Source organism: Triturus cristatus, chromosome 3_2 (assembly GCF_964204655.1).
Source record: "Triturus cristatus chromosome 3_2, aTriCri1.1, whole genome shotgun sequence".
NCBI lineage: Eukaryota > Metazoa > Chordata > Amphibia > Caudata > Salamandridae > Triturus > Triturus cristatus.
The window spans coordinates 166,318,222-166,332,444 of NC_140584.1; the positions used below are offsets into that span (position 1 = coordinate 166,318,222).

The window sequence follows — 14,223 nt, forward strand, 5'->3', positions numbered from 1 at the left end:
GAAATTGCTTGGTTCCAAGGTGGGGAAGACCAAGACAAGTTATTCTGACTACAACGACTGCTGTAAAGTGTGCTGGAGTGAGACACTGGATACATGCGAGTCATACTCTGAGGATTCCAAGTCCGAGAGAGGGGACTGGTGAGGAGTATTATGAAGAGTCAGATTCTAGTGATGAAGAAGATCCTGAAGATACAGAATCAGTGAGAAAAGAAGCAGAGAGAGCTTCAAGAGATTCACTGCGAGTATCAGAAGGAAGACCAGATTCTGATTCTGTGAAAGAGCCTGAAGTTTCGAGTAGCAGTGGAGGAAAAAGAAAAGAAAAGAGAAAGCACATAGAAACTACTCCTGAATCAGAAGAGGAGGAAGAGATTGAAGAACCACTTGAGATTATTCTTGAAGAAACAGGGTCAGAAGAAGATAGAGAGGGACAGATTGCGGAAGACCCCCGAGGAGGTGTAGGGAACATTGATGAGGAGCTAGGTAAAGGGACAAATAGACAGCAAGAAGATTGCGTGTCGGAGACCCGAGGAGGGACAGAAGTAGGGAAGTCTCAAACAGTGGTGCAAGAATCTGTGCAAGAAAAGAAAACTGCTAAGAAACGAAAGCAAAAGGCAATTGAAATAGAATCAGATGATGAGAATGAACAAACGGAAGGTCGAGTTCTGAGAAAGAGAACTTTGATTGGAAAGAAAAGTGTCAAAGAAGCGAAGCCGAAAAAGGTTGTGAAAGGAGATCGTTGGCCTAACAACAGTGTGAAAAGACTGAGATACAGGATAATAAGAGCAAATACATCGGAAGCTGAACAAGTGAATGAAGTATCCAGTCAAACTTTAAAGGCTGAAGAAGGAGGATCAAAAAGTACAAAAGAACCAGTGGAAATAAAAAGAGTTAAAAGACCCAACCAAAAGTACAGATCACCGGAATGGTCTTATGTGACACTGTCTGAAGGAGGAGAAGAAGAAACAGTGACTCGAGATAATCCGGAAGTGATCTTGAGAAAAGTGGTTGAGGAAGAAACTGGTGAAATTCTGAAAGTATTCTTGACTGACATCAGAGAAGAATCAGATACTGAAGAATCAAGTGTTGGAGATCTGATACAATTTGATGTTGAAGAAATTGGAGTAAAAGATGATGAGCATCCAAACTGAGTGAAAGAAGGATTCACTTGGACTGAGTGAACAGAAAGATCTTTGAAAGCTGAAAAGTTTGGAGTAAAAGTTGGAGATTTGAAAATTCTAATCACTGTAGTGGAGTAGAAGTTAAAGCAGAATGGCTAACACAGAGAATAACCCAAATAGATGTGCCTTCCTGAAAAGGTGGTGCAGGATGTGTTTCTGTTGTACTGGAATATTAATGCTTCTTTGGGGTGTTTTAGTTTTATTAGTTACTTTTAAGGTTGAATTTGGGATGGACGAGAACATGACTAATATAGAAAAGAATTCACAAAAAATAGTTCCTAGTTACATACACAAAGATAGGTCAATTAACAATTTTTCTAGTAATGTTTTTTCAAAACTGTTATATGAATATGTGAAGACAATGGAAGTGAGGGATTGCTATGTGTGCATGCAATTACCTGCATCTGTTTCAGAAGGTGTTACTTATCACCATTTGCCAGCTACATATGGTATTTCTTGTAGTATTTTAAGTAGTGTATTTTATTTGTTAGGGAAAGTAGATTATAAGATGTCTAACAGAGATAGTATTTTTGGGCACTTGCCAATGAACAAAGAGCTGAATCCAGCTAAAGAAGCTAACACTTTTGGTGAGATTTTTATTGAAGAAAAAGGACTAACATTAGATTACATTTTTAAGAATAATTTAACTTGCAGTTTGAAAGAAGAGGAGAAAGCTTTCCTGGACATGGTAGAGGAAAGGAGAGTGAACATGCAGGAGAAAGCGGGAAAATATGAAGTGAGTGAGACAATTTGGGACATTGAGATGGGAAAGGAGTTGAGGAATGGGGTTAGTCCAACTTTAGCTTTGGATGCACCGCAGAAAGGTAAACTATGCATTACCAGAAGGAAATCCCAATATGATACGTACTTTGTGGGAACTAGTGAGTGCCATGATACATACTTCGTTGCGACTGGTTGGGGTTTCAGAGGTGGAGAAGATACTATTTTTCCAGGAGTGTACTATGTGTGTGGGAACAAAGCTTATTACAGATTGCCTGACCATTGGTATGGCACATGTTATGTAGGTTTAGTTTTTCCTAAGATTTTTCATACAGATAAAATAGGTGATGTACAAGATATTAATGTACTAAAACGTTTTAAAAGAGAAACTTGGTCTGAAATTGTGGGTGACATTTTTGGGGTTTTGATTCCAGCAGTGGGAATTTCTTTAAATGCTTATGGAATTCGGAAATTGTCCACAGTGGTTGATCGTTTATCGACAAATACCGCAGGAGGATTTCTTTTGGTAAATACGGAGCTGAGTGCCGTACGTGCCATGTCTATGCAAAATCGACTTGCCCTTGATATTCTTTTGGCCAAGGAGGGTGGAGTTTGTGGAATTTTGAAAGTTCAACATTGTTGCACTTACATTCCTGATGAAAGCAGAGACCTGAAGGTCTATATCAAAAATATTACTGATTTGCATGAAGATCTAGTACCACTTGAAACTGGGAGTATATGGACTAAACTAGCTAATAAGATGATAGCTGTTAAGGATTTTATTACTAAAATAGGTAGTACTATTGTAGGTAGGGTACTGTTTCCTTTGTCTTGTATAATTGTTGCTGTGTTGATACTGAGATTGGTGTGTGTGTGTTATAAAAACAGGAGAGGGAAAGAGAAAATTTTGGAGAATAAGAAGAAAAATAAGAAAAACAAGATTTTTAAGAATTCAAAAAGAGAACCAGAAGAAATTGAATTAGAAGAATTAAGGGAAAGTGTTTATTTAGAGACTAAGAGAGATGATGAAAGAGAGACTGGTGTTTAATGTTGTGTAAGGGGAAAAGACATTTCTGATTTCTCCTAAAATGGGACTAAATTTTCACTAATTTTTTTTTTTTTGGGTTTATTTGGTGATAAAATCACCAAAGGGGGGATTGCTGGAGCAGAGTTTTCTGTTAGAAAATTCTGGGGCTTTTGAAGCTCTGGCATGTCTATGCGTTTTATTAATTATTAATAATTAACAACTAATTATTTGTCTTGTGTAAGTGTGTCCCAATAACCAACCTGTTTGTTCTAACACAAGAGAAGGGTACACATGGGTTAGCGTGTATGTGCTGTATTTGTACTCATCATAACGTGCAAGTTTTACATGTTTAAATGTTGCTGTGTGCTATTTATTTTGAGCACAAAACGCTGTCTGAATTAATGCTCTGTATGTCGCAAAGCTAGATAAATGCATACACATAAGGGTATTAGTGGGGTTAACACTGTCTAATCATTATGATGTAGTAATCTTTATTTTGTCTCTTTAATTAAAGATGGTCTATTGTGGCCTATGGAGGCCTTTATGAAAATAACCGAGAATAATTTGAAGCCTGGCTGAGCTGTGGTTCAGGCGTAGAAAATTTTGGTGTATCAAGAGAGACCCCTGCTGGTGTTCAGCTAACAGAGAAATTGTCGGCAGTCCTTATAAGGAAGTTTCCGGGAGGACATCAGCAAGTTTGGAGGATCTCCAAAAGTAATGCTCGTCCTTGGGAGACAATGGACCTCAGAGAACTCTGTGCGAAAACTGGTTTGTCGGAGGAAACAAATATGAACAATTGTGAAAATTGATTCCTTCTCCGAGGATTTTATAGTTAAGACTTTTCTTGAGCGGAGTTTCTCAGGATGTAGTCAAGATACATCCCATCCTTCTTGTTTTACTTGGTGATACAATTTTTATATGTGGGTTTTCATTGTATTTCATGGTATAAAATGTTAGCTTAGGGAGGGCTCTCCCCACTCTTTCTTTCGTTGCCTTGCTGCGTGAACTTGCGTTGCAGATGACCGATGCTGAGGACTTTATTCTGAAAAGACTTTTCAAGAGACTGGTCCTGACCCGTTCTGACACTAGTTAGAATAGGTAACTATGAGAAATGATTTATTCTGATTTCATTCTGACTAATTTTAGATAAAGCAATATAACTTTTGAACATGGTGTTGGTTGTTTCTTTCCTTGTCATTTATTGAATTATTATTGATTATTGTTTATAGATTGTTTATATTATGTTGGACAGCCACTAAAACTGGTCCTATCGCCTAGATGCAGATGCAGGGTGTTTAGGTGTTTTCTTTCCACAGGTTTGCTGCTGGTAGAGTATCGGAGCATATGTAAGTGAAATGGGCCCTAGTGTATGATGAATGTATGTGCGTGTAACTGTAAAGATTACTCTATCTGTGGTAGTGGATATAATTTTATCATCCTGATCTGCATCACCTGTCACGATTTTGCCATTTAGTCTCCAATTTAGTTATCAGACGGACTCATACAAAAAAGGGGAAATGTTCTTCTGGCTAATCAACAGCAGGTGTGCACCTTTTGTGCTTGTGATCAGTTATTGTGAGAAGGTGAGACCGGAGTCTAACGCTAATCTAAGGAGGAAGACTTGTGTTAGCAGGCCTGGGAAAGTGGAACAAAAGCATCAACATTACAAAGAAATGAAAATCCTAAAAGATAAAGTTGAAATGGAGTTAAGGTTGACTAACATGCCATGACAAATGAAGATAAAATCCTCCACATGCTCGTGGCGAGGATACTTCTCCTTCCCACCATTGTCCTTTGTCAAATGTATCTTAACTCAAGCTTTCTCAAGTAATGACAAAAGTAGGAGTTAAAGTTGACTTAGTACAATTTGCTTGGTCAACGAGGTGAAGGATGCACCTTACCACGAACATTTCGTAACGCTTTTTCAGGCTATGCCACGATCAACATGTTAGTCAATTTTTATACTCTATCAAGCTATGTTTTTAAGAGATATACATTCACAAGAAAATAAGGACTGTAGTTGCAGTATATAGCAGACATCTAGGAGCAGGCTTATTCTGCAAGTTATTTTTACTGTTTTCAGCTGTTAGTCGACGATAAATATTTTCACTATGCAGCAGATTACCTTACCCTAACATAATGGTTATACGCTTTTATTTTTCAGTTTAACATCAGCTGAATATATTTGAGCACATTTATTCATCACCTGTATTTTTAACAGATGTTTATTTATTCTTTACTTAATTCTAAAGAAAGTAAAATGCTGCAGCCACCACATTCCTGATTTCACACGTAGGATTGCTCAGGAATTGTAAATCGTAAGATATATCACAGCATGTATTGTTCAAAGGTTCTTTTTAAAATGTGGCTTTTGCTTTCACTATTGTAATATTTTGTAGAAGCTAGAAAACAGGAAGTCTAAGCACCAGAGCTGTGGAGATCAGTCAAAGATGGGACATTACATTATTTGGTTGCAGTGGGATGCTTAAGGGATTATTGAGATTAATTGAATAGTGTTAATTGCCAGGTACACTTTAGTTTATTTAAAACTTAGAACTAATATTATGTACTGTTGTTTATTAAAGAATTAGATTAGAAATAGCGTGTGTTATTTTTTCACATTTCAGGGCGTGGATGGCATAGACAACACAGGCGTGTAGATGGAATTATACCTTGAAACAGTGGTCTATGCCCTAAGGACATAGTGGCGAAATATATCATGTTATAAGACCCTGTCTGAAGCAAAATAATGCTGTAAAAACTCTTTCTGCTCGCCAGGGAAAATGAAGCGCTATCTAAATTAACGATGCCTACGAGGGGTATGGAATGTGCTATAGAGTGAGACTGAGCAAAAAAGCAAGATTTTCTATGATTTGACCATTTCTTTAATACACTGTGATGATTCTTTCCTATTCAAGAGTTGGACCTGAGTATTTGGATTTTGCAGGCCATAAATAGTTACATATCTTGTACTGTTTCATTATAATAACTGAAAGCATGTATAAAGAAAAGAGTATTGGGCTGGCGTTAATCCTCGGAGTATTGAACACATAATCTAAATTGAGCTCCCACTGGAAGAAATGTGTCCTGCTTAGTGAGGCATTAGTGTAAACATTTAATTGTTTAAACTTACAACAAAGGTGCACTGATCAACCTGAGTCTACTCTGCCGATTAATTTAGTGCGTTATTGCATGTGAACCCTGCCAACAGTGTTTGTGAGGTTGTGTCTGATGTCATAAAACATGGCCTTATTCGCCAGTTTTGGCTGATCCCACATGGCAATTGCTATGGGGTAAATGTTTAACAGTTTTAATGTGATTCATTCTCACTTCAGAGTTCTTAGGTTATTATGTGAAAGTAACTTTCAAAGCGCAGGATTACCTGGAGGTGTTTTGGCGCTAGCTCTGTTGAGTGGGCAAGGCGAGTCTTTACTTAGAGAAGAACCAGGTTTTTGATACAAAAAATTGGGCATGGCTCGGATGTAAGGAAGCAGATAATTCCATTCTTTTGCAGTGCTTATCACAAAGCTTCTTCCACCCAAATTGGTCTGTATAAACCTAGGGACCACAAGTTTCTTGGCTCCGGAGGAGGCAGAATTCTACATGGCTCATACCACTCAAAACTATGTTTCAAGTAATCTGGACCCTCATCGTCAAGGGCTTTATAGGCTATACCTAGAGCGTTAAATCTAAATTGATGCCTGATGGGGAGACAGTGCAGATTATAAATGGCTTGCGAGGCAGCGTTATATTTGTGGATACCGGCAAGCAGTCTAGTGGCTGCATTCCGCAGAATTCGTAGTTTATTAAGATATTGGTGTTGCATATTTAGATACAGGCCATTACAATAAATCTATTTTTGATAAAAACCAATGCTGTTACCACCGTTTTTTGTGTATCAACGGGAATAAAGGGGAGGATTTTTTTTTAATATCCTCAAGATGTGAAAAGAGGATGAAATAACCACATTCACCTGCTGATCGAAAGTGAGTTTGTTATCCACTACAACTCCTAGGTTCCTAGCCTTGCTCACAGATGAGGGCAGGGATTCTAATCTCTCTGGCCAAGACAGTGGTGACCAAAGGGAGGTGTGATTTCCGAATAGGATGGCCTCCGTCTTTAAGGACTTCAATTTTAGACAGTTTCTGTTCATCCACTTACCGATGGAGGACATGCAGCATGCAGTCATGAATCTCAATTCTATACTGTTGTCGTGGGTGATCCTCTGCAAAGCACTACAGTGTCCACACTCACCTGAGCATAGTGAGTCGCACCTTGGCCTCATTCTCCGCTTCGGTGAGCCTCAGGAATATCAGTTCTTTCCGAGTCTCCAGAGACATCACCTAGGCAGAGAAACAGCTGGTGTGAACAAGTTAACCCCTTCACACAGAATGCCGCCTTCCGTCACAGTGCTAAAGACAGACATTTACAGATCTGTGGAAAAGTGGTGACCAAATCAAACAAGTTCTTCTGACTTAGGGAGTAGGGAGAGATTTTGACAATCATTATATGCTCCAGACATAACCTGTATATAAACACTTGGCTGTGTCTTTCGCACTAGTCTTCATAACATGTGTCCGTGCATAATACTTTATGGATTCTTTCCATGTTGTGGGCTCTTACAGTGTGGCTAGGTCTTAAGGTTCAATCAGTGGACTAATGCATTCAATATAATGACCTTTGTTTGATCACATGGACAGAAGTTCAACCTTTCAGTATGAGATTGACAAAGCAAGATCAATAAAACGAGTCCCATAGCGTTTGGGTAACAAAATCTATTTTCTAAGAATGGTGTCAAGAGATTATCTTGTGGGTGAATTTGTTCTGCGTAGGTTTTTTTGTGGGATGGGTATATGAATGTGAGCTGCTGAGAATAACACATGGGCTGGGTGCTGGTCTCTCACCTCTGCCTCCAGGGCTCGTTCAGTCTCCTCCAGAACTGTCCTGCTGATTTCACTGTACTGTTTTTTCAACTCAACCAGCTCCTCCTCCCAAGCCTCCCTGTTGACAAAGAAGTATATAGAGAAACAGCTGTGTGAACAAGCAGAATACACAGACACACAGGTGTGAGTACAATAAAAAAAAAACGAACAGACACAGGTGTGTGTACAAGCAAATTGCATATACAAGCAGACACAGCAATGACAGACCAGCACAGACTATTGAAAATATGAATCCATTCACAACAGCAACGATACACTTATGGACGCATTTTCTGAGTTTTAAGTAAATAGCAGAACAGCACTCAGTTCAAATGGTTGGTTTTGACGCCCACTGAAAGGACAGGGCACTCAAAAAAAACAGTTTCACTGACTATGAATTTCTACCCATGTTTAGTAAAGATTGGGCGTGGCATGAAGCACAACATGGCTGCTGCTCTGTAAAGGAGCTCCTGCTCTCCCCCTAAAACCCAATGGAATCCTGCCACACAGCTATTTAATCGCATCTGGGCCCAAGAATGAACTGAGAAAGATGCAGAGTGGCATCAGATAGTGTGATTCCGAGACGTATGATTGTTCTGTTTACTGTGCTCCAGGGCGCCATGACCTCATTGTCGGGGCTGCACTGTGGGGTTCGGCCCTACTCCCTCCCCACCAAACTATGCCTTCAATCCACATGGAGTCAGGCCCACACAGACATTACACTTCCTGAAATGCGTTAAAGTAAGCATCACACAAGGCCTCGGCGGGGAACGGAGTCGCTTCCCTGGCTACCATCAGTTGACTATGGTCACTGATGATTTGTACCGCCTGATGATGTACAGGGGCCTCTGCTGTAGACTCACTAGCTGATCGAACCCCTAGCTGATGACTAAGCGTCGGTCAAGGCCTACACAATACTGACCAGGAAGCACTGCTGCTTCTTCATAACCCCCCCGCCCCCCTCCTCCCTCGCCACACTCAGTTAGTGTGTTTTGCTGATTGGGGAAAGGGAGCGGGTTGATGAAGGAAACAAAGTGACAGACTAAGGTTGGTTGTGATTTAGGGAAACGCAGGCCCAAAGGGCCTGTAACTACCCTTACTGCCCTGCAACATAGTAGGTGAGCCCCTGGACGAAGCTACATGGAGACTAGGACTGACACCGGGAGTGATCATTTTTATTTCCCACCACTTTCCTTTTCAACAAAATATAGGACTTATTCTGAAATCCGCTGGTTCCACTGACCCTGGCATAAATCACTTCTAAACCAGCAACCTCATCTCACCATGTAGCTGTCAGCTGGCTGTTGCAATGGGGAAGGATAAAGATAGCGGCCACTCACAGCTGTCTAAGATTGACAAGTTCAGAAAGCTAACCAAAAGTCCTGCCCAGCGAATTGACACCAACACTGGAGCAGGCCCAGAGGACTTTGTTATTAATTTGTGGATTGTGGTTATGTGAGAAAACATGGTGTATTATATGGTATGGTTGTGCGACCTCGGTATCGATTACACCCACGAAATCACTTTTGTAGCTGTGGCTTCAAGCAGTCAGATAAACAAACGAACAAGTGATTGACTTATTGATTCAATATTTTATGATGTTTTGACTCCATCTGTACTGCTTTATCTAGATGACATTTTGGTGTTTCTAAGACCCCGTGGGATAATCAAGAATTTGTGCCTTTGGTGTTAGCAGACTTCAGCAACATCCTTTGTTTTGTGAATCTGAGAAGGAACAGACTGAGTAGCTAGGATTTAGACTGAATGCTTCCGGTCTTCTATGGATGTAAGGAAGCTATCGGCTATTTGCAAAAGCCTTCGCATGCTACTGTTTAAGAAATGTAACATTTTATTTTTAATTTAATACGACTTTTGCAGAGATAATCCGTGACATTACCCTTGTTTTGAAAAAGGATCTTGCTGAAAGAGTGTTTAATATGCTCACAAGGATTTTTACTCAAAGCACCAATTTTTTGTCATCATAGTACTTCTACTCATTTTATCGTGGAAAGAGACACCTCTGAAACAGCTAAAGGAGTCGTTTTGGCACAACAACAAGAAGATGAAAGGCAAAAACATCCTTTTCAACTCATGCTTTGATAGAGTTAACAAGATTTTTCAGTTCCTGAATTCTGGAGCTTTTAGCCATGAAGATGGCTGGTACTGAATGGAGACATCTTTTGATGGGCACTCGAGAAAAACTGAAATTCAAATAGATCCTAGTAAGTGGCATTGTTTTCAAAATCTTTAATGCAGGAATTATAGTCAAGCTAGATGGATATTTAAATGTGTTTAATACCTATAGTACCTTTTCAATATCACTTATAATTCCTAGTGCAAAGACCACTTAGGCAAATGTGATTTCTCATCATTGTCCTGAGCCATCACTCCCTTGTGATCAATAGGACATTCCTTCTCATTGTGTGGCAGGAATTGTTCAGTCTTGCTTAGAGTTAGAGGGTTCAGGAACAAATGGATCTGAAGGAATCAACGGACCTTCATCTAAAGAGGGATTTGGTTCAAACAAATCAGTTATTTCAGTCAACAAACATTTTTGTCCTTTACAAAGAACAACAACTTGATATAATAAGAACGTGTCATGACTCTGCCATTTCGGGTCACAGAGAAGTATTTAAGATTATGTTAGATTTAGTTTTGCAATCTTTTGGCAACCATCTGTTTATTCCGATGTTGAAAACATTTTCTTGCCTGTCCTGTACGTGTGCAACACAAATGATTACATTCTTAGCCTTTTGGAGATTTGCAGCCACTACCAGTGACTTCGGAATCTTGGCATATAATATCAAAACACTTCTTCTGTAGGTGACTTGGCAAGTAGTACCTCCACTTCAGCCCTCCTCACCCCCTGACGATCCTCAACTTTCAGAAGGACTGTAAGTAGGAATAGGTACAGTAGGAATAGGTACAGTAAACAGCTTTTTAAAGATGGACAATTTGTCTCCCTTGCCCAAGTCACTTAGAGAAGAAGAAATGGCTCTATGTTTTGGTAGACATTTTTTGTCTGCAAGGTTTACCTCGTACCATTTATAAGAGAGGTACTCAATATCTTTCACATTTAGGATAACCTCTGTGTAAGAGATAAGGAATTTAACACACTTTTTTCTCTGGTCATTTTGCCAAGTCTAATTAAAAAACAGAGGAAACTAATTGATGTGGAGAGCAATATCTGTGTTCCTACTGCAATGAAACTCTAGAGAATGAGGCTTCCTATTTAGCAAAGACAGAAGTTGTTGATAACAATGCAACTCAGTCTTATGTAAGATCACAAAATATGAAATAGGTTTGCAGGACTCAGTATGTTGTTGGCTAAAAGGTGAATAGCCATCCACTGACTTCCTCCACATCTCCCTCCAGCATACATTTGACACAGGACTTTATGGAATGGGTTGTTGGGGAAGAATGTTGACTGCAAGAGTTGAGTAGGGATGAAGGTTCGGTACTGAACTTGCAAACCTGGGTAGAAATAATTACAAGTTTGGCTGAGCATTATGTGGGACCACATGCACAGCAGAGTGACTCATCGGAAGACTCTGTGGACGATGAGAAGAGTATTTGAAGATGATCTAGAATGGAAGGTTTTAACAATTGTGTTGCTGGACGACAATGCAACTGGAAAGCCCATGTCCTTTCGGTTATATATTTTGGAATCCTGTATAGCTTGAAAGAGACTCTAAAACAAAATGTCTATATGTAGAATGTTTATTTGTATGTTATTGAAGCAGCGCAGTGATTCATATTTTGTTACTGTGTTAACTGTTTCAAACTATAAATCAAGATGTATGCAAGGCTGTCACCAAAGAGCTTTCCCTTCTCCTTATATTGATCCTGTGGTTGCAGCGCTCCTAATTATTTGGCTCAGTTACAGAAGCATAGACAATTTTTTCTGAACGTTTTTGCAGCTCTGAAGTTAAGATGAAGGAACTTATTGACAAATCAAGATATAATTCACATTCTTTCCTTTTGTGCCAAGATACAATGTTTGCCTTCTCATTTTCTTCCTCTTCATACATAGCAAGTAAACTTTCTACCATAATACTTTGATCCATTTGTCATTACTCTTTTGGCTTTATAGTTGAAGTTACTTTACACTTGATAGATTCAATCTGTCTTTTTTCCTCCCAACAAAAACACTATGTTCCTGATACATCTGAGCCTCCGCTAAACATGGTACAAGGACTGGAACTGGAATATGTGTTTGGCTGATCTTTTGATGTCATCTAATATTCTTGAATCACTTGAAAAAGAATCTATGGGATCATACACACTCCGAGCAACTAACTCCACTGAATTCTATAAACTCGTCTGCTCCAAACAACCCTGCGGCTGCATCTATAGAGGCTGTCCTGCAGGCTATAGCCTCGCATCGTGAAGAGACCTCACAGGATGGGCGAAAAGCGCAGGCAGCATTGCGTAAGGTGCAAGGAGTGGTGAGAAAGCTGGTTAAAACATGCAGTACGTTCGGCGATCGACTAACCGAAATAGAGTCCAGAACCTTGGCCAACGAAACTGAAGTTGTCGCAATCCAAGAGCGGGTGGAGTCAAACGAGCTGCAGATAGGGGACATCAGATGGAAACTGGAGGATTTTGAAAATCGTCAGCGCAGAAACAACCTGCGTATACTAGGAATACCTGAGAAATCAGAGGGGGAGGACATCCGCTCATTTATGGTTAACATTTTTAGAGACTCTCTGCCAGAGCTATCAAATTGGAATTGGGACGTCGAAGTCCAGCGGGCACACCGAATGCCTCTTGTTCAAAAAACCCCCGATAAGCCCGGTGCATACCCAAGGGCTGTTTTGGTTTATTTTGGCAATTTTTTGCTCAGATAGGCAGTGTTTGAGAAGGCAAGGCCTGAAGCCAAACGCACCTCAAAGGATATCACCTATTTTTCACGTCCTGATTTTTGTCATACAACCGTTGAGAGAAGATGGAGGCTGCGGCAGCTTATAAAACCCTTCCAAGACAAAAAGGCAATAGTGTACCTGAATAACCCCGCACGGCTGAAAGTTATATGTGGAGGGCAGGTGAAATTTTTTGTCTCGGAGATAGCGGCACAAGAATACTTGGACAGCCTAAAATGATTGCCTCCGACTGATAACTTTATATGAGCTAGGGCACGTCTGAGTTGATCTGATTGAGCTATTTAAGCAATTCAAGGCACTCTCAAAACATATTAACATAATGTGAATGTGAATTATGCGAATACTACTAACTGGGGGAGAGGAGGCAAACACTGCGGAATATTCATTATTATATTATATTATATTCATTAATTTAAGGTGGGGGGCCAGTGGCGGCTGACCGATCAGGGACCTGATAGCGTGATGCACGTCCCTCACCAAAGGACTCTTATTGAGTCTTGTTGCCTTATGTTGGGAGCAGGGGGGGGGGCAGGAAGATGGGGGGAGGGTGGGGAGGGCGGGGAAGGGAGCAAAATGGGGAAAATGCTGACAACTCCAAACAAAGGAACTCGAACTATCATGACACATTATAAAATATTTCGGTATTACAAGACAAATCTAGAATCAAATTTCATTACCAGTAAAAAGACTGAAACCTTAGCTATATGGGGAGGATAAGTATCTGTAGCTGGAACATTGCAGGGCTACACGACAGAGGTAAGCGAGGGCGGCTTTCTGAGATAGTAACGCAAAATTCATTCGATATTATTTGTCTGCAAGAAACACACCTTCCTTGGTCAATGCGAAGCCTATTAAAAATACAGGGGTACAACATCTTGGCCACTACAACTCAAACAACTAATAATCGAGGTGTGGCGATATTAGGTAAGAAATATTTAGGAATCCCTATACGCCAAGCAACTGACCAGCATGGCAGGTGGATAATTGTTGAGCTTGCTATAGGGCTAACCATCTGTGCTGTATATGGACCAAACATAGACGATCCATCTATGTTTGAAAGCTTAGAAGTAGAATTGGCTGATTGGCCAGGCCCGCTGATCTTGGCTGGCGATCTCAATATCACACTAGATTCAGTTCGGGAAACTCTAGGCAGGCATAGGTATTATGGTCGTAAACCTAGGGTGTTTAAAGCTGTTAATTCACTCCTTACGAGTCATAATTTAGCCGATATCTGGCTGCTCAAACACCAAGGGGATCCGGGGTTTACATTTTTTTCAAACCCACACAATAAATACAGCAGAATCGACTATATATTTTCCACCAGAAATATCTCGAATTCAGCAAACATCGTCAAATATCCTAAGTTAGTCTCTGATCATAACGCCCTAGTGCTTACTATCAATCTAACAAACACCACCAGGAAACCTTCAGTCTGGACGTTTGATAGGAAACTACTGGCCAACAGTGACTATGTTGATTTTATCAGGAATTGG

At 40.1% G+C, this 14,223-nt stretch overlaps 1 protein-coding gene across 7 annotated transcripts in view; it reads right to left on the bottom strand.

The window, feature by feature from the left end:
- RNF214 (ring finger protein 214) overlaps window positions 1-14,223 on the bottom strand; it is a 188,224-nt gene that overhangs the window by 60,353 nt on the left and 113,648 nt on the right. For all 7 annotated transcript variants that reach the window (XM_085647443.1, XM_085647447.1, XM_085647444.1 and 4 more), the window contains exons 8-9: window positions 7,830-7,926; window positions 7,180-7,268 (exon numbers count right to left, since the gene is read on the bottom strand). In XM_085647443.1, coding sequence (XP_085503569.1) covers window positions 7,180-7,268; window positions 7,830-7,926 — 186 coding nt within the window. The remainder of the gene's footprint in view (window positions 1-7,179; window positions 7,269-7,829; window positions 7,927-14,223) is intronic.